This window comes from Passer domesticus, chromosome 13, assembly GCF_036417665.1.
Source record: "Passer domesticus isolate bPasDom1 chromosome 13, bPasDom1.hap1, whole genome shotgun sequence".
In the NCBI taxonomy this organism is placed as follows: Eukaryota; Metazoa; Chordata; class Aves; order Passeriformes; family Passeridae; genus Passer; species Passer domesticus.
The window spans coordinates 6,915,692-6,939,362 of record NC_087486.1 but is presented as its reverse complement, the minus strand read 5'-3'; the positions used below and the strand labels follow the sequence as shown (position 1 = coordinate 6,939,362).

Genomic DNA, 23,671 nt, shown 5'->3' with positions numbered 1-23,671 from the left:
AATCGCTCTTATTTTTAAAGTCTTGGAGGAAAAATACAGCTACCTGCTTATCCTCAGTGCATGAAGCGTAGCTGTGGTTTTTAGAGTAGTGAAACTCCACCTGGCTGTAACCTGTGAGCTGTGTTGGAACTGCTACAGATCCTGACGGTGTATTTGGGCCTTTTGTGTCTGTGCAGCCGAGGGTGGCAGCTCTTGACAAGGATGCTGAGCTTGAGGTGCTGTGTCTGACGAGGGGGGTGTGAGGCTGGCGTGGGGAATCCAAACAAAACCCGTGGGCTCTGGCACACAGGGCAGAAGGGCTGAGAGCAGCTTTTCTCCCGGAGCCGGGGGTAGGTCAGGGTGCCTCTAACCCACTAACCCCTCGCAGCAGTGGCCCTGCGTGCTCTCCCCTCGCTGGCTCTGCTCCCTGCTGAATTGGCACAGCTTCACCCCGTGGCCTCTACTCCGTTATGAAGGGCTGGTTTTGAGATCGACTGCCGGGCCTGAGGAGGGTTCCTCGCAAGGAGTGACCCCTTGTACATCTGTGGTTTTCTCTTGCTCCTTCCCTACTCCTCCCTCACACACTCAGCTCCTCCTCTGAGGCTGTGGGTACAGACGTGGGGCTTGTGACTGCTCTGCTCATCCCAAAATGATGGTTAATACCCCTCTTGCCTCATGGTTTGTGAAAGGGGTTTTTGGTTGATTGGGTTTTGGTTTTGGTTTTTTTTTTAAGTGTTGCCGGACACAACTACTGCGATTTCATGTCCATTTCAAACAGGTACTTGTAGAAGCAACTTGAAAAAAAAAATGTAAAGAACTAATCAATAAAGAAGCTTAAACCTGGTTGGCTTTCTTTGTTTAATTAGCAAGGCTGGATCAGTTTTCACAGGGTGCGGGTGCGGTGACCCGTGCCCCGCGCTTCCTGCGGCGGCAGGGCCGCGCGGGGCCCGCAGCGCTGCCCGGGACACGGGGCCGGCCCGGGCCCCGCGCCAGCGCCCCGCCCCCTGCCAATCACCCGCGGCTCCGCCTCCCGCCTCCTGATTGGCTGGGCCGCCGTCGCCCCGCCCCTCCCTACCTGTTCCTTTAAACCGCGCCGAGCACCGCCCCCAGCTCGCCTCTGCTGCTTAATTCGCGCCTCCGCGCCCTTCTATTGGCTGCGAGGGGCGTCGGTCAAGGCTCGTGACGCGCCGCGCGCCGTGACGTACCCCCCCACCCAGGAAGCTCCGCCCATTTATTCTCAACTCGGCTCTGGAGGGGAAAAACAATTTCAAGATGGCGGCGGCGCGGACAACAATGGGGGGCCGGGGGTCCGGGCCGGCCCGCGCCTGAGGGCGGCGGCGGGGGAGCGCGGCGGGCCCCGCCGGGCCCCGCGAGGCGGGCAGGGCTGAGGGAGAGCGGGGCAGCGGAGCGGCGCCGGGCTCGGGGCAGAAGGAGGAAGTGAGGCGGGGGGGAGAGGAGCGGGCGCCGGGCCGGGCGGGGGGAAGAGCCGGGGCGATCCCGGCGGGGAGCGCAGGTAAGGCCGGCGGGAGGGGCGGCGGCGGCCCCGCCATGGCGGGCGCCGGAGCGAGCAGCCGGTGAGCGGCGGCGGCCGCCCCTTCGCCGCCCGGCCCATGGTGCTGCCCCCCTGCCCCATGGCGGAGTTCGTGGTGCCGCGGCACAGCGCGGTGATGGAGCGGCTCCGCCGGCGCATCGAGCTCTGCCGGCGGCACCACAGCGCCTGCGAGTCCCGCTACCAGGCCGTGTCCCCGGAGCGCCTGGAGCTGGAGCGCCAGCAAACCTTCGCCCTGCACCAGCGCTGCCTGCAGGCCAAGGCCAAGCGGGCCGGCAAACACCGGCAGCCGCCCCCGGCGCCGCCGCCGCCCGCTCCCCCTCCGCCCGCCGCCGCCGCGGGGAGCGCCGAGAGGAGCGGAGCCAACGGGCTGGACGGCGAGGCGGCGAGCGCAGAGCAGCAGCACGGCCGCAGCAGCGCCCTGATCGCGGTAAGCGCCGCCCGGGGCCGGGCGCTGGGGCCGGGGAGGGACCGGCGGTCGTGGCCGGCTGGCACCGGGACCTCTGGTCTGGGGCTGCATGGGGAAGGAGAACAAGCTGTCGCGGCTGGTGTGGTGGCCCGCGGTGCGAGGGCTGGCTTGGGGCTGCTGTGCGGAGTGCCCTGTCTGCTGTGTTACCACTCCGCGGCCGATAAGGGCTGTTTTGTTTTCGCTCGTCACCTCTGCACGCTGGCAGAGTGTATAAAAACTGTGCCATGGTGGGGTGGGGGTAGTGGCAGGATTTCTGTGATGCTTAAATCATTCAGAGTATTTTGTGAATCATATTTCTGGCTAATTCACCTAAAATGCCCCTGCAGAAACTGTTAGAGGGGTATTAATACTGCGGTGCCTTTGGATTTTTGTTTGCTTGCTTAAGTCTTCAGTTTGGGGTATCAGGGTTTTGTGGAGTCATTTGATAAGGATATGCTTATTACTGGGGGGGAGTTTTAAGACAATGTGTCTGTTAATTCTGGTTCATATTGGAAAGAATTTCAGTGGAAAGGCAGCTGCTTGTTTGCCGCTCACTCTAGTGGGTGTGAGCACTATGAGAATCCCACTCCACCCATTAAAAACTGGCTTAGCTCAAAATCTTAATGTTTCTCTGGCTTCTCTAGCATTTCTGGTTGTCGGGACATATTCACATAGCCCTGTTTGTATATCAAGATAGCTATTGCTTAACTTATTCTGGGCCCTTTAAATATACTGCTGTGTGCTAATGTGTCAGTAATGTAGGTTAGTAGGATAACCTCTTAAAGGCTGCCTGTCCTAATACCTGTCTGCCTTAAAATCAGGTATCTTTAAATGGAAATTATCCAGTAGCACTCTGAGTGTCTTTAAAAGGGGACACTGGGTTAAACAAAGATATTCCCAGGTTAATATATAGAATAAATAATATTTTTAGGGTGTTCTGTGTATTTGATTGGATTAGAAAGGAAGGAGGATATACTCCTCTCTGTCTTGGACCTCATTTACTGTTTTTAAAATAGAATCACAATAGAGCTTTTATGTATGCTTGAGTGTCCAGGACATAATGTGAAATACTGGAACACAGGGTTTATGGATGTCATCTTTAGTGTGGCCAGCACTAGGCAGCCGGGGTGCAGTTTGTAGTATTTTCAAGATGAACTGAAAGTGTTACTTGACTGAATTGTTTCTGTTCTTGCTAATACACCTATGAGACTCGAGGACTTGCTGACTGTTGAGAAGACTGAGGTCCTTGTGACACAGTTAGAGCACTTCAGAGGGCTGCTACAGAAGGGTGCTTGAGGAAGAGAGGAAACCTTGTGCATTCCTGACACTGATTCTACAAAACTTTACAGTTAGCTGTTGTTAGCAGACTGATCTTGAATGTAAACTTGTGTCAAAACAAAAATTACTCAAACTTGTTTCTTATTATCTAAAACCTTGGTGGAGGTTTCTGTTTATTTCCTGCTGGGCTCTTGTGCTTTTTGCATATGGGGCTCTACCCCTTAATAATGTGTATTTTCATTACACTCCAGACTCTTTAGCATGTCAAATCCTCTTGCTTAAACTGCCACCACACGACTTCATATTGATCTTCTGAAAGAGACATCTCTCTAATTTATTGGTGTTGTTTCTCTTAAATCACTTTGCATGTGGATTTGATCTAATTAGCATCCATTATAATGAGGGCTCTCAACAGCAGCAGGTTCTGAAGTGCACTGCACATCTTGGGGAAGCCCTTGTACAGGAAGCTGCTGCCAGTGGCCAATTTACACAACAGAAGAGGGGTTTAGTGTGTGAATGACTCTTCCTGGGGCTGGCCTGCTGTTTCCTTCCTAGGATCCATGACTGTGAGCTTAATTGCAGCTGCTGATTCATCACCTCGTTACTGGGGTATAAAGTTGGTTTGCTTAGTAATTCAAGTCTTGGAAAAAAAACACAACAACAACACCACCTCTGCAGCTAATTTAATTCCTCTGGCCCAGAAGGTCCCTCTAGGTTGGTATTTTACCTCTACCCACCATGTTGCCATTATCAAGACCAAGCATGTGCTTTCAATGGGAGGGATATGGCCTTGATTTCCACTGTTCAATAAAGTTTGGATGAACACCAGAACTATCTTTTAAAATGTCCTGGACACATCCTTTCTAAAGAGTGCTGCTAGCTCAGTGCAACATGCATTATATCAGCTGTTGCTGCTGTAGCAGTCCAGATTTTTCTGGGAAGCTGCATATCAATCTGCTCTTGGAAATTGGTGCTTTATGTTGACCGTTAATGAAGCATTTATTTTGGTCCCTGAAGGAGAGAGCAGTTCATGTAAAGGTGAAGGCTTTTGTGAGGTCTTGTAGCAGTAGGACATGAAGCTGCATTGCCCCAGCTGTGGACAGTGTGGGCACTGCCAGGTGCTGTGCTGCAGAGCACCCTCTGTAAATCCACAATAGTAACAACAGGGTGGCATCACCACTTCCTCCTTAGTGTCTTGTGTGATTTGTCACATGGGCAGAATCAGATATTTTCTCTTCCATTAGTCTTTTCTCCGGTTTAGATCCTGAAGTTAGATGGATCTTGCTTACACACAGAAGTAAGGGGTAGATTCTTCCTTGTTTTCTTACTAAGCAGCTGTAAAATTTGAGCAACAGAAACTGAGAGAATACAGCATTGATACAGAAATACCTTGGATTATTTGTGCATCATGTAGGCCTGTCCTTCATTTGAGAAAAATGTTGAAAAACCTTCTAGCTTCCTACTTCTAAAAAACTTCCAGACCATTATTTAATGGGAAATCCAAATGTTGACATCTACTTCCCATTTCTGTTGTTTAACATGACATTATTAAGGCTGTGTTCAAAGTAGAAGATGCTTGATGTTTGGATAACGTGTTTGCTGTGTTCATCTTCCCTTCTTGAGAAATGGGGAAGTTGGGAAGAGATGGGGCTTGTCTCCTAGAACATTTTTTTTCTCTGCCAGGTTCTGATACATGAAAGTTCATCAAATAATGGTGTTTAAATTCTCTGCAAGAGAAGGGCTGGCTTCCTTACATTTCTGTGGTAGACAATAAGGCAGTGTGTGGCTGAGCTGAGCAGAAGGCGTTTCATTGACATGTGAAAGAGGAGAATGGCAAAGATCTGGATTTTCATCTCCACTCCTTGTTTTATGATGTGGTGTCTTGGAAGGAGAGCTGCTCCCTGTTTCTTACTGGGTTTTTTCCCCCACCTGAGAGCAGTTGTTGTGCAGAGAGCTTGCTTTGTCTAGGACTGCCACAAAACCACAAACAGTATTTCTGGAATGAGCACAGAAGTCGAGTCAGTGGCCTGTCTTGAGAAGGCTTTGTGTTAAAGCTGAAGAGCAGCATTTATTTGGGAGTGATAGATGTTTTACATTAATATTAGTTAAATACTAAATTAAGCAAAGGCACCAAGTAAACAGTTTTAAATGAAATTGAAGTCCAAGGAGAGCAATGCAGTGTTTCTTGGTTGAAAGACCTAAAGGAATAAATTAAAGGGAATGGATTGCCCATAGTGTACTGACAAGTGTTAATGACGTTCCTCTAACAAAGCTCAGGCTGGTGCTCTAACAGTTCAGAAGACCTCATTTTTGTGTAAGCTGTGGTGTAGGGGTGTTAAATTGTGAAATTATGTTTTACCACAAAGATAGCAAATTATTTACATGTTATTTATATATAGCCGTGGTGCAGTGTAGTCTTGCCACCATTGTTTGTTTTTGCTGACAAGTCTGATAGTTTGTTGCCCAACAACTCAGACAGGTTTTTCTTTGTCTCCTTTTAATTCTCTGTGAGGTATTGTTTTATGTTTGAAACATTTCCCTTACCAGATTAGTTAGATATGCAGTGATGTTTCCTAAGTTGTAAGGATCTGGGAGTGACTGAGCTGCTGCTGCTGCTGTTTAAGTTCAAGTGAGGTGGAGGATCCGGCATTGCAGCTGAAGGCACAGGAGTTTTTTTGATTCAGCAGAACAATTCCTGTAGCAGAAGCTGCCCCTTGTGACTAATGCAGGCTTGGGATATTTATAGACATGCCTATCCACAGCCCTTCTTCACTCCAGCAGGCAGTCACCCAAATACAAAAGTCTGCTGGAATTAAAGTAAAAATTAAAATGAGTCCAGCAGTTTGGTTCTGACAGCACAGTGGAATGCAGGAACACATTGGGTAATAAAATGCTTTCCTTGCAGGGGGAATGCAGCTTTGGAAGCTGAGGGTAGATGCACAGTAAAGGGGGAGTTCTTTCTGTGGTGTGTAGTCAGAATGTTGTGTTTTCTGTCCAAAATTCATACACTACAATGTCTGGTATTTGCATTGTTATTCCAGCTTAAGGAGTTGTCATTTTTGTTGCTCTTGTTGTTAGTGAGGCAGGAGAGGAGAATCAGTGTCTGTACAGCACCTACTGTGAATTCTGGTCATGGGGGCTTATCTGTGCTGCAGTACTGCCACTTCCATGGCAGAAAAATGGATGTATTCTGATTTGGTTTCCCCTTCTAGTTGAGAATGCTAGGAGCCATATTGGAGCTAGCTTTTATTATGCTTGTAGTCTAATATAGCATTTATTCTTTGAAAATGTCCAGCATTGTGTTTCTCTTGCTAGTATATCAGAACAAATTCTTGTGGACTTAATTCTGATATTGAAATGATAAACTAATTTTAAATAAAATACAAAATATGAAAGCTCTACTGAATCCTGTAAGAATATTTAAATATCTGTAACAGATGCTTTAAAAAGCTAAATAAGAACATTACAGAGCCTGAAAGGCACACTGTGAGTACCAGATTTTTAAGGAGTTTCTTTTCTGCCGTGTTCCTGAGGTGGTTTGTTGTTTTTTTTTAAATGAAACCTGCATACAGTTTGTGTATATATATATATATATATGTATCTATATATATATATACATGTATTATATGTATTTACCATCTCCAGTTACAGGTCTCAAAGTATAGCATAGTACTGGATTTTTGCAAAGGCACTTTAGCTGACTGTTCAGTTTAGCTGTTCTGAATGGTAGAGGGTTTTTTGCTTTCAAGCAAATAATGTGATCTAAACTTTCATGCCTGTTAAGTTCTAATGCATTGAAATGTCATTGGTTTCAGATTATTATCTAAATCTAGTTTCAGGTATTAAGTCCACACCAAAATAGTCAACACCAAACAAACAAACAAAAAAACCTGAACAAAAAACCCAAGAAAACCAATCAGAACAACTTTGTACCAGTGTTTTGATCAGTGATTCATGCCCCTTCCCACCAAGGTAAGAGAGCACTGCCTTGGCCTCTGAAGTTTTGAACTCTGCCAGTGCTAAAAGACAAGCAATAGATTAAGTTTTCAAGCTTTTCTGGTTTCTCGTTGAGCTTCTGATGTAGTTCTTGGACAGCTTTTATGAAGTCAGTCACTTTGCCCCTGCAGTGAGACCACAGTAGGGCTGAGCACCATTGTGGTAAAACTGGTGGGTTTAAGACAGAGGTTGAATATATCAAAATGCTTTGTGTGCTCTCTGTTTTCTTGGGAGCTTTGTCATTTGTCTGGGCATGCATCCATCTCTGGCATTGCAGGCCTGTGTCCTTGTCAGTGTGTGAGTTACATGGCCAGAGGCTGCTGTGCTGGACACCTTTTGTTGTCATGGATGCCACCTGGGTTTTGTCAGCTTGTGTTCCCTGCATGAGGAATGCGCAGTGGAGTATGTGTGCTCCTGCCAAGGAAGTGTTTATGGCCATCATGAGGACTGTGTTCTGCTCATGTGAATAAAATGCAGCTCAGGTGATGGAGGACGTGCAGCCTGTGGCCCCTCAGTGGCTCTTTGACAAACTCTGTCCTGTCATGGGCAAGGGACCAAAGCCAGCTCACATCCCCTGCCTTGCACTGTCCCTATATTGGTATAAATACTGCAGATAAATGCTTTTGGGGTAATATTTTTAGGCATAGCTAGATAGCAGTGATGTAGAAAGTTCATCTTTTGTTGGAAAATTGAATAGGCTGAGAAAATGAGAGGACACTTCTGTATCTGATCTTGTGACAGTGGAAATGATTGGCTCAGTGGTACATATAAAATGGATTGATTCTGCAAAGGAAACCATGGACAGCGTACTGGAGGAACACTGTGCCTTACAGGGTGGTAATGAACAAAAAAATTAAAGCTGAAAGGGTTTTCTTAGCAAGTAGCAAGCTATGCTTTACTTCATCCATGTGTTGGTTGGTTTTTTTCATGAGTTTTGGCAGAAGAGAACAGGTTTTTCTTGCCTTGAGAACTCTGTTGGAGCAGCTTGATATGTAGATAGCTTGCAGTCTGACTTGTATCTCACATGCAGCTTGTTATTTTTCCCCTCAGACCAGATTATTTGGATAGACACAGACAAACTGGGGAGGAACTTAATCTCCCTTTTTCCACCAAAGGAATACAGTTTTAGGTGAAAGGAGGATTTTGTCCCAAGCAACTTACAGTCAAAATGTCTCCAAGGATCAGATATCTGAGTGTTATGACTGTTAAAATCCATAGAGATCTGAGAGTTCCTGAGCTGGATGTTAGGGGTCTGTGTCTTTTCCTACACTGCAGTGAGTGTAGCTCACAAAAGTCATTATTTTGATGTAAGTTTTCAGGGAGTAGGGTTTTTCCCTAACTATTTAGAATTAAGGAGGACCCATTCCCAAACTTTGAGTAATTTGACTCATCATATAACCTTGGGCAAGTTACTCATCCACCTTGAGCTTCAGTTTTCCAGGTGGGAGTATGAAGTAAACAATGAGAAACACTGAAAGCCAAATGTTGTGATGGAGTTGAGGTTTTTTGCTCTCTGTTGTCTTGTCTTTTTACAAAAAACAGTAAATTTCCATTATTTTTTCTAGTTTGTATTTGAAAAATTCACTAGAGAGCTGCTACTCCAAGCTAAGGACCTGCTGTTCAAATTAAGAGATTTCAAGTTCCAGCCTCCTCTCCAGATGTACACCTCACCTCATCCTACTCAGTCTTCTGCTGATCTTGCTATTCTGCTGCTATTTCCATGAGCCATCTAGAAGATCACAGTCTCCAGGGAAGCTGGAGTCTGTCCCACAGATAAAAATAAGGCTTTGCTGTTACCTGTGCAAGCATTAAACAAATAGTGGGGTTTTTTGCTGTTACCTGTGCAGGAATTAAACAGATGGTCTGGGGTTTCTTTGCCCCCAAAGATCAGCTCACTGTAGACGGTTAAAAAAAATAGGAACAATTAACTGTGAACCAGTCCTTCTGTCTGTAAATCAAAGAATGCTGTTGCTCAGGCAAGTGTGTAAAGTTCTTCTGATAATTTATGCTGGCCCTACATCCAGCCTGTTGCTTGAATGCTGAGATCTTGAGGTTTCCCGTTTTTCCTTGGATGAGAGTTTTCCCCAGGGCTTAGTGGACTGCCTTGTGAACACTGCAGGTAATATGAAAAGAACCATACTTATCTTGAGGTTTGTTTGGTGAGCTGCTTTCCTGCCACCTGAGAGGGCTGTTCAGTGACCCCACACCTCAGATGGGTGGCTCTTGGTGGAGATTCCTGTCGAGTGTCCTGCTGAGGTGCACCGGGTGTCTCACCCAGGCTGGAGCTGATGGCAGTTCCCTCTTCAAGCTCCCCACGCTGTTGCAGCAGCGTCTCTGCCCTGCAGGTTTGTCTGCGTTGGTGGAGCGTTCCAGCACCAGCAAAGCTCAGATTTTTTTACAGAATGCACCTGAGGGAAGGAAAAGTTTATAGTCACCTTTGATGTGTGCAGGAATTCAGTTTTCAGATGCTTTTGAGGTCAATAGAAAGAACATTTTATTTGCAAGAATGCTGGCAAGAAGGAGAAGTTGAACAAAGGTGCTCTGGCTGTGAGGCTGCTGCTGTAGCCGCTGGTCGCTTCTAGGTGGCACCACGAGAAAGAGAATCTGTGCCTTCACCATCTGTGAGAGGCCAACCGTGGAGCTGCTTGGGGCTCTGGTGGTCAGAGCAGCTGGCAAATACTTCAGGAGAAAAGAGGAAAGGAATGAACTTGCTCTGCTGTGATAGAACTGGCTGAACTCTGAATTGCATTTTCCACAAGTGTGAAGCAATGGTCACTAAGTGACAAATTGGCTTTGCTTCAGTGCCAAAAGTGTGATTGTGTACAAAATTTATATACACAGTTCTTCTCTAAAAGTTATTATCACAAGAGAATGTCTCCTTTTTTCTAAATATTTAAATGTGGGACTGCTTTATAAATATTTAAATGTGAGACTCATAAAAGAGTCTTGTGGAACAATTATACTGTATATGTACATAGATCAAATATAATACAGGTTTTTATTCCCATCTGAAATTTGATTCTTAACATTATTTAATGTTTTTCTCCTTTTGAATAGGAAAAATCATAACATATTCTAGTTCACAGCCATTTTTCAACTTTTTGTTGTTGTCAGAGTATATGGCAGCTTCTAGTTTTGTCTGAAGGAGGGGGTGTCTGTTTAAAGTAATACATGTCTTTTGAAAAATTTCTGTAAGAGATTATAGTGAGGAAGTAATATCATGTGCTGACTTGTAAAACAAAATGTTACCAAAACAAAGGTGCAATCTTTGATTTATTTTTTTTTCTGAAATGCTTTGTTCAGAGCAAGACAATGTTCTGGTAAGAAATAAAAATCCAGATCTGTGTAACATAGAACTACATAACTAAAATATTCCATTTCTTTTTCAGCAGCTCCATGAGACTGTGAAAAGAAAGCTTGATAGTGCTGCTTCCCCTCAGAATGGAGACCAGCAGAATGGCTATGGTGATGTGTTTTCTGTGTCCAAGAAACTGCGTCGTGAGGATGGCCTGGGAGTGAGTGGTTCTTCCAATGGAATGCCCCCTGTGTCTCCACTTCATCATCTTGACAAGAAATCTGGTACTGGTGATACCTTGCAACTTAATGGGAAACATCCAATGGGGCTCGATGGCATCAGCAAGAAGTGTCTTCCAGATTCCAGCCTGCAGATGAATGGAGGTGGTGATGCTGATGATTCATTTCCTCTGAGTTTGAACAAAGAGCTGAAGCAGGAGCCTGTAGATGAGCTTCCCTGTATGAATCCTGTAGCAGGGGGTTCTATATCTCAGAATAACCTGATGCCTGATCTTAATCTAAACGAGCAAGAATGGAAGGAACTTATTGAGGAGCTCAATAGATCAGTGCCCGATGAAGACATGAAGGATCTCTTTAATGATGACTTTGAAGACAAAAAAGATGCAGATTCTTCAAATTCAGCTGCACAGACTCCATTACCACAAGATATTAGCATAAAGACTGAGTTTTCCCCAGCACCCTTTGAACAAGAACAGCTGGGATCTCCCCAGGTTAGACCTACTTCTTCAGGTTCAGCATTTATTGGTGCTGCTTCTGTACCTGTAAGTGCCGCTTCTACAACGGTGGTTAGTTCTCAGGCTATGTTCCAGCCTTCCACTCAGTCAATGACTGAAAATCCTAATCAGCCCCTGATGCAGGCATCAAACCACTCTCAGAACATCCAGAGGCCTGTGTTGTTACCTGGGAAGTGTGCAGGAAGTGCCAAAGAAATGTCTTCTGCTCATCAACTTCAGCAGATTGCTGCAAAGCAGAAGAGAGATCAGATGTTGCAGAACCAGCAACAAGCTTCACAAGTCCACCAAACAAATCAGATGTCGACGTGGCAGCAGCCTGGGCCTTCTCATAGTCCACTGGCTGTCCCATATACCATGGAAAATCCTACCAGCCCATCAGTTTATCAGCCAGACTTCAACAATCAGAAACTCATGATGCCTAATTTGGGCAATAAAAGCTCCCCAAGAGCTGGAGGCAATTATCATGTGAACATTTTGGGTCATCAGCAAAACAGCTTGAACCAGAACCCTGTGAACAGTCAAAGCTCTATGCTGGACTATGGGAACACCAAACCTCTTTCCCATTACAAAGCAGAGTGTGAGCAGGGGGTGGCAGTGCCTGGGCAGAACAAGACTCCCATGCTGGCATACATCCAGCAGCGCCAGCAGCCACCGCTGTCCCACGTAGGTGACGACCAAAATGGGATGATCCTGTTGAAACCCAAGCCTGGAAACATCGCCTACCGACTGCCACATGGTCAGGTGAATGTCCTGAGTTACTTTTGCTCAGTAGCAGATTTAAGGTTGGTGGGTAGGTAAGGCTGGAGTGCAGATTCCTTGGTATAGTTTCAAATGTTTTCATTGATTTTAAAGAGAAAAATCCTATATACAAGAATCTTAGACAAGAATCATGAGGTCTTTTTTCCACTGGGGACAGTTTTTAATACTGGGTTCTAGGTCATGTAACATGTGATTTGCAGCTTAATATACTTTGTGGGCAACAAATTATGTCGTGCTTCACAGAAGCTTCTACTTACAAAGATAAATAGATGCTTTGTAAACTTTTGACTAAAATAACTTGTATAAAGCTGTAGTGTTACACAGTGTTCTCAAAGAATCTTTGATTTCTTTACCTTGTTTTTAGTCCCTACTTGTGTCAGAGTTGGCTTACTATTAAAAGACCTACTTTTGCAGAGAGGTGGAAGTGGGGGCTGCATTCCTGATTTCTTGGGTGTTCCATGGAGCTTTTCAGTTCTATGGATTTTTATTGGTTAAGTCTCTGGGTATTGGGAAAGCATGGCATTGGAGAGAAATATATCATTAAGAATGAATAATGGTAATGTTTGTTTGCTTGAAGCATATGCTTCAGGTTTTCCTGTAACAGAAAATTCCAGATGGTGCTCCTTTGCCTTGTATAGAACTGTTACTACAGGTATGCTGCAGGTGAAAATTTCTGCAGTAGTGGGTGGAAGTATGGACTCATTGGATTCTGTAACATGTACCTGCAATGCACATACAAGAGGGCTTGTTGAAAAGAAAAAGTATTTGATTAAAGTTCCTCCAGCAAAAACTGTTTGAGATCCAACTCTAGTCATATGTTCCCTCAACAAACCAGAAAACCTGTGAAAAAGCTCTGATTAGTGTGTGATAAAGACCACACCGGTGTACAAATAGGAATTTGAGATCAATGTGTGCTTCATAAAAAAAATTAATCTCTTTGAAAGCTGGCAGAAGTAACAGTCTAACAGCATTTTGATGGAAGAACAGTAGAGATGATTGTGTGTGTCACATCTCCCCCTCACTGAAAAACATGAGGGTGACCTTGTGTCTACACTGCCACACTTGCACTGAGCTAACAGAAATACTGATGAAAGCTTTGGGAGAATTTCTCAAAAGCTTGCACACAGAACAATTTAGTGCAGCATTCCTTGTATTTGGCTGGTGAGTCCTTATGAAACTGCAAAGTGAGAACCAACAGCTGAACCCATTAGCTGAATGCTTAAATTAAACATAACATTTGTTTGTGTAAGTAGAGATGAGGCTGAACTGTGCTTTAAAATGATGAAAACTGTCAAATTTCAAAGGGATTTGCTGGTACTAAAAGGGCAGTATCAGCTCTTGAATGTTTCCTGTTATTTTTGCTTATCCCAAATACCAGTCTCAAAAAAAAAGACAAGAAATGCAGACTTAAGAAACATTAATAATATCACTTATCTCTAGTAGTATTTTTGTCTGTGGATTTTTTGTCTGTGGATTGCTGGAAAAATACTTAAGACCCATTTTGACCAGTGGAAGCCTTCTCCCCTTCACCTGCAAATAGTAAATTCTGTGATACTAAAAAAAAGCAACTTTAGGTTGGGAGACATAAACACTTGCAGAATGAAATGTTGACAGAATAGGCAGGATTTCAATAGATGCTTTGTATAACAAAAATATAAAATGTACTGTTTGAAAAACTGCTACCAAAATTAACTGAAGCTGGAGTGTTTGAAGAGCAGTTTGTAAGTGCCTGAAAAAAAGCACACAGAGCTATACTGACCTGTTTGAGCTGGAAATTGGGAAGAACTTTGAGACTGGAGTTTAAGCCTCTATTCCTTGAGGAATAGAGGAATGTTATGGAGCTTCTGACCCTAACTCCAGACTGGCAGTTCTGTGTCTGGCACTGTACAGATGTGAAGAAGTTACTGCATTTCTGTAACTTTTGTCACTTTTCCTATGTTCTGCAGGATCAGAACCCTGCTCCTGCTGTTCCTCGTGTTCCTGTTTCTGTCCCAGGCCCTGGGGTGGGTGCCCAGGCTCCAAATGTCTCCATGGCAGGTAACCACAGCAACTCAGCTTATCAGCAGCAAGCAGCAGTGATGAAGCAACACCAAATGCTGATGGACCAGCAGAAACAGAGAGAGCAGCAACAAAAGCATCTGCTCATGGAGCAGCAGAAGCAGCAGTTCCTAATGGAACAGAGGCAGCAGCATTTGCTGGCAGAACAGGTGAGAGGTGCCAGCTATCCATTAATTTGTGCTGCTTTGCTTTGGTGCATGCAATAACATTTGATGTTTTAGAATCAGAGAATAGCTTGGGAAAGACCTTAAAAATCATCTCAGTTCCAGCTCCTCTGCCATGGCCAAGGACACCTTCCACTAGACCAGGTTGCTCCAAGCTCCATCCAACCTGGCCTTGAAACATTTCCAGGGATGGGGCAGCCACAGCTTCTCTGGACAGCCTGTTCCAATGCCTCACCACACTCACAGTAAATAATTTCTTCCTAATATCTAATCTGAACCTAACCTCCTCCAGATGGAGGTCTTGGATCCCCCTTGCTCTATCACTTCATGCTCTTTTGAGACAACTTCCCCCTCCAGCCTTCTTATAAGCCCCGTTTAGGTACTGAAAAGTGCTCTAAGGTCTCCCTGAATCATCTGCCCATCAGAAGCTTTAACAAAGAAGGAAAATATAGTCTCTGAACTGAAAATGTATGACAGCCCATTTTGTGGGGAAGGTTGTAGTAGAACATGCAGGATTGTGGAGCTATGGCTGTGCCAAGTCCTAGCCAATGAGTCTTTTATCACCTGGAGACATCCTGATGAAATTGAGGTCTCAATAGAGGTGACAGAAAAACCCCCTCAGTTCTGAAGCCACTGTAGACAAAACTTAGTAATGTGGTTGGCAGTGTATGAGTGTTGCTAAAGATATGTTTTTGATATTTCAAACAATTGAAACAATTTGGATTAAGAGAATACTGTGGGGGAATTATATTATTAAAGACTGAAAGAAAATGCCCAAATCATCAATAAAATCACATCTTCTCTATAAGTTATGTGATCTATAAGCTTAGAATACTTTAGTAAATCAGTCAGCCTTTGGTGACTTGTCTGTTAATATCAAATATCAAAGATGAGTAATCATTATTCTCCAGAATGTTAACAAACAGGTATTCTTTGAGAGCAGGTGGGGAGAAAGGAAGTATGGGGTGTGACCTCCTGTTTGTGCTTTTGCATGTCTGGTGGATGGTGATCATTAGAGCTTTGTTAGAGCTCTTAGAGCTGTGGCCCAGTAGGTTTCCTTAGAACAATAATGGACCTAACAGGTGTCAGACCTCTCTGAACAGTGGGGAGGTGATAAGTAGCATATCTCAAACATAGCATTAAAATATTATTTTCCTATCTGTTTGCTTCTGTTTTGCAGCACATGTTGCTGCAGTAAATATCAGTATTATGAAAATACTTGTGTCCTAGTTATGGTAACTACAGTTAACTTCTGTAGTTTCCATTTTTCTATAGTGATGTTGGGACTCTGGTCCCAAATAAGGAGTGGCTTTGCCTTGGAGCTGAACAGCTTTAGGCCCTGCATTTGCCACATTTATTGGCCTTATGCTGCCTAGTCAAGCTAGGTCTTGTTAGCATTCTGATTTGATACTTGTTCCTTTGGATACACATGATACTGGATGTAGTTTTACAAAAAGATTTCTGAATCTGCTGATGTCTGCTTTGCAGGAAACTTGTAGTTTCAGGTAGCTCCAGTGCCATTCCCTGCCACTATAAATTTGTCTTTTCACTTGGCGTTCTGCGTATTTTTTCATTTTCTTCTCCAGACCAGGTTCTGCAGTTCTTGGTTTCTCTCAGAGCTATGGCATCTCTTGTTGGCTTCTGTGGTCAGCCTCTTTCAGGTCTGACTGGTCCTGCAAGCAGCAGGTCCTCTGTCAAGCAGCCTGCCCTCTTCATTCCTGTGCGTGTCTCAACAGCTTCGCAGCTGGAGACTTTGGGAAGGGTGGTAGCGATGTGTATCTGCTGTTTGTTACTTTGCACCAGGCTCTTCTGTAAAGGCTCTGCCTTGTGTCTTTACCCCAATACTCTTGGAAGGGAATTTCTGTCCCCTGCTGTGCTCTGTGTAACTTTTTGGATAAGTAGATAGTTGTGCATTGTATCACTACTTGATTAGGTCAGAATTTCAGTCTGGCTGAAGGTATCTATGGAAGAAGAGACAGAAATGCTGTACCTGATACATTTCATATTGTAAAAGCAGCCAGGTGGCTGTTGACACTGTCAAAATCTGAGTCTACTGTCACTACATCTACATTCCCCTCATGAGTTTAAATTTCATTTTCCCACAAAGTTTCCTAATAAAAAATTTGCTTGGTTTATTTTTCAAATGGTTTGAGTATAAAATAGGTGTGGGTTGAATCTGCTTTTATTTTAAAGAGGTACAATTATTCTGTGTCATGAGTAGGGTTTGTTTCAGTTGATCAATGAGTTGCTAAGAAAGTGGTTTGAAACAATGGTTGCAAAACCTGTGTGACTTCTATTATGGACTTAGTTCTGCAGTTTTTCATAATCTAGGAAAACCTGTGATATATGAGAATATGGATTTGTGTGTATCTTTTCATGTTTGCAGACAAAGACTAGAAAATATTTACGTGTTCAGTTTTTGATATTTTTTCTTGAACTTTTATTGTTTTCTAAAGAGGGGTCTAAAATATATTGATTTGGAAATAAAGACCAAAAAAAAAAGTGGGTTTTTTTATACACTTACTTTTACTCTTTTTGTACACATATCTCTTTTTGTCTTTAGAGTATTGCTAAAAATGCCCGTTGATTATGTTACTGGTGAGGAGACTAGCATCTCAGATTTTCAATCTCTGAAAAGCTTCAGACATGCACTGCAGTAACTCTTGCAGTGCATGCTGTTGTCTCTGAGATCCTGGTCTTGTCACTCAGATTAAACTGACTGTGTTTGAGCCTTGAGAACAAAGTCTGAAGTGACTCTAGGGCTGCAGAAGCCCCTTTGATTACCAGCTGTGCATAAAACTATGCAGACAACTTGTTTTTCTCCAAGCCAGCCCTTGGAAAAAGCTTGCTCTGTTTTCAAACAACCTTGCATTGGACATTTTTTAGGAGAAGCAGCGGCAGCAGCAGGAGCAGCAGCTGCAGCGGCACCTGACGCGGCCTCCTCCCCAGTACCAGGACCAGCCCCAGAACCCCTACCAGCAGCAGGTTGGACAGTTCACAGGTGAGTAAACATGGCACTTGAAACAATAGCAGAAAAAATACCAGGAGTGAAAAACAAGGTGTCTTCAAATTTCCTGGATTGGATAGCTTTTAATTAATTTATTACATGTCACTGTGCCTTAAAAGCTCTTGACCTGTACTCTGATTCAGTTACAAATTAACAGCTTCCCTGGTTGCAGGTATCTGGGACAACTTAAGCTTCTGATTGTTAATGTTGTTTGGGAAATTAGTGAAATTTTTAAGTGCCTTCATTGTTCTATAGGCCTTTTTTATACTTCTATTTCATTGTGCAGGTTGAAAATTCTGTCTTTGATATGTTAAGATTCAGAGGGTTTTTTTCTGAAGCCTGACATCCCTGCTGCCTGTATCTATCACAGGCCCTCATTAAAGAAAGATAAGTGGTGTGTTATTTCTCTCATCTCTAGGATGAGTTTAAAAGTCTTTAACATTTTTATGCCTTCTACCTTTAAAAGGGCGTGCAATTTGAATTCTCTTCATTACATGTGAAGTGTCCTAAGTGGGGTTTTTTGTGTGAGAAGCAGCTTCGTATGTCTGTAGTGTATTAATTCTGTTAAATTTCCCTTCATTTTGTTTTCTTACTCTCCATGTTCCTGCAGAAATAAATACTGAAGGGGTAAGATGCAAATGGAAATGTAATACCCTTACCCTGACAGTGTTTGTGCCTGTGCAGTGTCAAGTGCAGCTACAACTGGGTTTTGTTACTTAACTGGAAAAACTCAATTCCAGTACAAAAGAATTGTGTGCTACACAGGCATCAGTAGCATCCTTCAACTGTTGCATTGAAACATGTTTTATCTTGCCACCTTTCTATTGAAAGATAGGCATACAACTGTTAGAAATAGAGTAGGTTTTGCTATAATGAACTTCAGTTCTATTAAAAATATTTTTTCTTTGTGATGATGATTGCAACTATTTTTTGCATCTTAAATCCTGATATGTGTGCTATCTCTTCACTGTAAATATTGTCACAGTAAGACTCTTCCCCCACTCATCCATTCCTTCAACACTGATGTTTTTATTATGTACTTTGTTGATAATTAATTCAATATAATTTGAATTTATTTTTGATAATTCTGTTTTTATTCAGATAGGATGTTAGTAATAATGGAGATCCAGTATTTCTCAGCTATCATAAAATATGAAAAAATTCTGCAGCTTACTTTTAGAGAAATTATTAGTGTAGGTAGGTTCCCCTGGTCAACTCAAAGAGTGGGGGGGGGGGTGTGACATGCACTACACTTTACAGAGTTTTCCTGCTTTTTTTTTGCCTCAAATAGGGGGCTGTTTCTTCTACAAGAAGAAATTTTGAACTCAGAATTTGCAATAACAAAGGACCGTATTTGGTTGGCTGAGAAGACATTTTTCCAAATCACCTTGCTTGGCTGTCAGCACTGCATATTAACATAGTGAATACTTGACTGTGAAAATCCAAAAGATACTTGACCAAAAATTTCTGAATTAGATATTTCTATATTAGACAAATAGAAGATATTCCTGGAATTGGGAAAACGCAGAACTGGCAACTCTGCAATTGTATGATAAGAGATGCACTCTTGTTTATGCATGGAATGACTGACAGTGTGTGTGTGTGCAGTAAGAGGTATTTTTAACAGCTTAGTAAATTGTGCGTGCACTTCAAAGTATAGATGTTTACCTTTGTTCACAAAGAAATATCAGAGTCCTGCCTTTAAAGTCATAATTTTTTTTTAAATTAGTGATGTTGAACTCTTAGAAGTGGTATTCAGATTTTTTTAGGACATTGGCATATCTGTGTTTGAGATCAAGGTGAGGTGCTAACTGCAGCCACAGTTGACACTCTTTAATTAAACTCCTGCTCTCTGTGTGTTGCTTGCAGAGGTCAATTTATACAAATGCAGCTGCATCTCTCTTGTGGGTTATTGTGCCTACAAGCCTGGTTGGCTCTGGTTGAACCTGAGGTATTTAATGAACAAAATATTTCTTTTATTTCAGGGTCATCTTCAGCCATGCCTGGGGTCAGTAATTTAGGACAGTCCAGCTCCGGCAGTCCTCGGCTGTTTCCTCAGAGCCAGAACATGATTCCCATGGGACCTGGACACGCTCCTGTTGCTCCCCTGCAGTCGGGCTCCAGCCAGCAGGAGCGGGGGGTGTCTCAGTACCCCAGCATGCAGAACATGCAGCGTGGGGGGTTGTACAACCTGGCAGGTGGCATGAGCCAGATGGTTGCCCAGCACACGACTCCGAGTGCCAACGGACAGACCCCGATGCAGAGACAGGGCAGCTTGGGCCAGGGCGCTGCTGTTCCTGCTGCCTACGGGCAGAACACCTTACCAAACTCAAATATTTCTCAGCAGCACAATAAAGGTACACTGAATGCAACCTTATCTAAGCCACAGATGGCCAGAGTACCAGCTGCTATGGGGGCTCAAAATCCATCTTGGCAACACCAAGGTATCCCTAATATTAACAACCAGACACAAGCAAACAGTGGCTTAGGACCATTTACTGCCAACTCTTCTTTCCACATGCAGCAGACACATCTAAAGATGTCCAACCAGCAGTTTGCCCAGGGAATGCCTCAGGTAAGCCTAAGCACCAGCAGGCCCATGACCTCGATGAATGCTGCCGTCTCTGGGCAGATGCTCCCGTCCTCTTTGGGAGCGCAGCCGCGGACAAACGCACCCGCACAGCAGCAGGTACCCGCACAGCAAGTCCTGCCTGGCATCAACCAGACTGTTCCAGACCTGAATGCTTTCAACCAGAACCCAAATCAGCAAATTCCCAACAGAGGAAACCTGCACTGTAGCCAAGGGTACCCTGTGAGGACGACCAGTCAGGAGCTGCCTTTTGCCTACAGCGGCCAGTCAGGCAATAATGGACTTCAGAACTTAACTGGTGACACAGATCTGATAGACTCTTTGCTGAAAAACAGGACTTCAGAGGAGTGGATGAATGATTTGGATGAATTGTTAGGAACTCATTAAAATGGGGCTGGGGACAGGGGTTCTACTTTTTTAATTATTTCATGAGATATAAACAACTCTTGGACCAAAAAACCTGTGGCATTGAGGAGACTTGCAGGCATTAGAGGTAAATGGTTGGGAAAAAGACTGGAGCTGCTTCTCACTGAGTGTTGACGCGTGGTCACGGCGCACCAAGCAGGTCTGCAGGAGGAGTGCGCTTTGGCTGCGGGCTCTGAGGAGTCGCACACTTGAACAGGTCAAAAAATACTGTGTCCTAGCCAGCCTTCCAGAAATCTCACTTGCAGTGTTCTAAGACTAAATATTTTAATTATTTAAAAACAAAACAAAAATTCCACAGAACTAGTGCAGAAAGAACGCAAATAGTTGCACAAATTGTGTTTAGGGCTTAGTCTGCAGCTATTACTTGCAATAATTATTTGTTCATAGCTTGACATGCTGTTATAGTACTGTCCATCCAACTTCTGATTTTTGTTTGAGAAGAGGCTGTATGCAACTGAGTATGCTTGCAAAATGTTTGGAATTGTTTCTTTTCCCCGTTGCTGAAGCATGTGCCTGTACTCTCAGTAAGCAAGTGATATTTCACAGTAAATATTTCTAGATGCTGGTAATAGATGAGAAAAAGTATTAAAACCTGGCCAGTTAGTCTAGATAGTCATCTTCATAGATTGTAGTCTTTTAAGCTGCAGTTTGCACTCTGTTGTAGAGAGGCACAGTTCTTGGCTTGTACCTTGCTGTGTTTAAAGGGGGAATTTCTTATGGGAGAACTTTTAAACTATAGTAGGTTTAACATGAATTGTAAAGCCATTTACTTTGCACCTGTTTCTTCATAACTTATTTCCAAAGGTAGTTGTATTTAAATGAAGGCTTTGCTTCATGACAGCTCATCTAGTTTTCTTTGTTGTAAAAAGTAAAACTAACCTTTGAGAACAGTTCATCCCCCGAAGTTAGCAATGAGCACAAGACTTTGTCACTTCAGGATAAAAATGAGGAAAAAAGAATTTGGCTGGAGGTGGAAAGTCCTTATTAGCAATAATAGCACAGGCAGCCTGGGAGAATACTTGTATCAGGGTTGCTCCAATGTGGAAGTCTCCCCTTTTAAATGCTTTGGGTTTTTTTTTAATACTGGCTTACAAGTTTGATAATCTTTCTATAGACTGGTGGATTTACTTTTTTAATATCCCTTGAAGCAGATGCTGTTCTTCAGCATAGCCCAAGGAGACCTCTTATCCATAAGTTGGGGTTGGTCCCAGAAAGGACAAAAACCACAATGGGAACAGTCAATGTTCCAAAGTCCTTACTCTCTACCAAAAAAATCCCTTATCCACCAACAAACCACCTTGCCTTAATGTTTATTTTAAAATGAAAATAAAGTTGAAAGCTTTTGTTTTAAATGCACAAATACCTCTTCCCTTTCTAAATCCACTTTCTTGGAAAACTCCTCTAAACTTTCTAACCAAACCCAGCATTGTGATTTTAAAAGCAATTTCCTTCAACACAGACTGGCTTCTCTGGGAGTTTTCTGAATTGCAGAATTGTGAGAGAGGGTTTTTTTCCAGAGGGGGTGAAGGGAAGGGAAAGATATCATTGGTTTCAGAGAAGGAAAATATTTTACTGTATCTGCAGCTCCTTTATGAGACAATTTGCACTTTTGAAAACTGCTTTTTTAACACTAATACTTTAACCCTTTCCAAATATGCATGGAACATGGTTTGTCCAGCACACTTAGCTAGTGTGGATGAATTCCGCTCTGTTGATCAGATTTGCTATTTTGTCATGTTGAACTGTTGATGAAAGATGTGCATTGATCAGTGGATCCCACCTTTAAACAGTGAATAAAACTTCACTGAAGCAGACTTAATCCCTCATAGAGCTTTTGAAAAGATAACATAAAGATTGTCTTTGGATGGGAAGACGAAGGTGTTGGTGACTTTGGTTGTTGACACTTCTGATATTTTCTAGAATAAGTAGTTGAGATGCAAATAACTGAGCTAGCTTTTCTCATACTGGCAATCTAAGAAAAGAGCTAGTGAGCTTGGTTTACTGTTAAGTTAAACCAAAAACTGGTCCAAGGTAAGTGTCATTAGAAGAGTATAGATATAAACTAGCAATGTCAGGGGAAGGAGTGTTTGCTGTATTTTTAATTTTAAGGGTTAACTTTGCACCAGTGTGCCTTCCCTTCCTGTCGGGGGTGCTTGGGACCTCAATTTCAAGTGACATCTTTCCATGTCACTGTTTTTTTTCTCCCCCTTACAAACACTTAACAGAAATAACAGGGTAGTAGGATTCAGCTTTTCTTTCTCCCTGTTTAGGTTGTGGTGAAATCTGCTCTGTTTTCCAGTAGATTTTGCACACAAACTTGGTTCTGAATAAGTTAAAATACAATCCATCCAGTTGTGATTTCTTAATTGGAGGAAAAGAACATCTGCTGTTTGCATTATTACTACCAAAAAGGCAATCCAGCGAAATGTCCAGGAAAAGGCAGGTGTGCTCTTTCCTCCGCTGTTTCTGGAAGCTAAGGTGGATATTGCTCTGCTTGACCGGAGGGTTTGTTCAGGAAGGTATCTGGGTTTGATGACAGGGCCTTTTCATGGTACTGTTGGAGTACAATTAGGTGTGATTCTAGACAAACTGGCTTTTAATGCCCATTGGTGTCCGTGTGTGAACAGGATCCAAAGAGCCCCTGGCTCTGGCTTTGGTCCCTGTGCACAGAGCACGGTGCCACTGGAACAAGGTTGGAACAGTTCAATGGATTTGAAAATACGGTTTTGATGTACACGGGTGCATGGGCAGGGCTGGGCTCTGCCCTGGTGCCCTGTGATGTGTCACTGGCTGTGTCTGCACTCGGGCTTTCCATTTGCTGCAGCTTCAGAGCAATAAAACCAATCTCCCCTGAACTGAACCCAGCCGGCCGCCCATGGCTTTATTTATAAACTGCGGTTTTGGTTGGGCAGGCAAGGTGAGAGTGTCACTGTGCAACATCCACTGCCTTCCAAAAACCACGATCCAATTGAAAAGGGTGCTCAAAATTTTGTTATACACATTTCCTTTGTGTAAATAAATGTTTACAATTTTATATTAAAGATTTGAATAAGAGTTAGATCTTCTGACTGTATATTTTTTACTTTTTATAGATTTTAAAACTATAATTCTTTATATATGTGTTTGGGGGGTATTATGGTAAGTTTTATGCTTGTAAATGGAGAACAGTTGAATTTGATGCTAACCTTTATGAATTTTTGTCATTGAAATGTATAAAGAGTCCATTAATCCCCTTATTCTTTTACTACAATTACTGGTGCACACCAAAAAGAAATCCTTCACTTCTGTTTTATCATTATAAAATAAATATTTTGCTAGTGTATTAAATATACATGGTGTGACTTTATACATTTGCATGAGCCTAGCAT

General features: G+C 43.2%; 1 protein-coding gene across 2 annotated transcripts; it reads left to right on the top strand.

Annotated features, from left to right (window-relative positions):
* The first annotated feature begins 1,246 nt into the window (after nt 1-1,246).
* Nucleotides 1,247-23,632, top strand: MAML1 (mastermind like transcriptional coactivator 1). 2 transcript variants are annotated; one of them, XM_064388374.1, is made up of 5 exons: nt 1,247-1,958; nt 10,643-12,040; nt 14,005-14,265; nt 17,167-17,281; nt 19,273-23,632. In XM_064388374.1, exons 1-5 carry the CDS (start codon nt 1,590-1,592, stop codon nt 20,262-20,264), a joined length of 3,135 nt encoding a protein of 1,044 aa, XP_064244444.1. In that variant the 5' UTR covers nt 1,247-1,589; the 3' UTR covers nt 20,265-23,632. The 2 variants fall into 2 exon arrangements, with proteins under 2 accessions (XP_064244444.1, XP_064244443.1); XM_064388373.1 differs by having other exon boundaries at nt 10,640-12,040.
* The last annotated feature ends 39 nt before the right edge of the window (nt 23,633-23,671 follow it).

Coding starts and splice junctions, on each gene's coding strand:
- MAML1 (XM_064388373.1), top strand. CDS start 1,590: ATGGTGCTGCCCCCCTGCCCCATGGCGGAGTTCGTGGTGCCGCGGCAC. Junction 12,041..14,004: donor ACCGACTGCCACATGGTCAG/GTGAATGTCCTG, acceptor TATGTTCTGCAG/GATCAGAACCCTGCTCCTGC. Junction 14,266..17,166: donor AGCATTTGCTGGCAGAACAG/GTGAGAGGTGCC, acceptor GACATTTTTTAG/GAGAAGCAGCGGCAGCAGCA.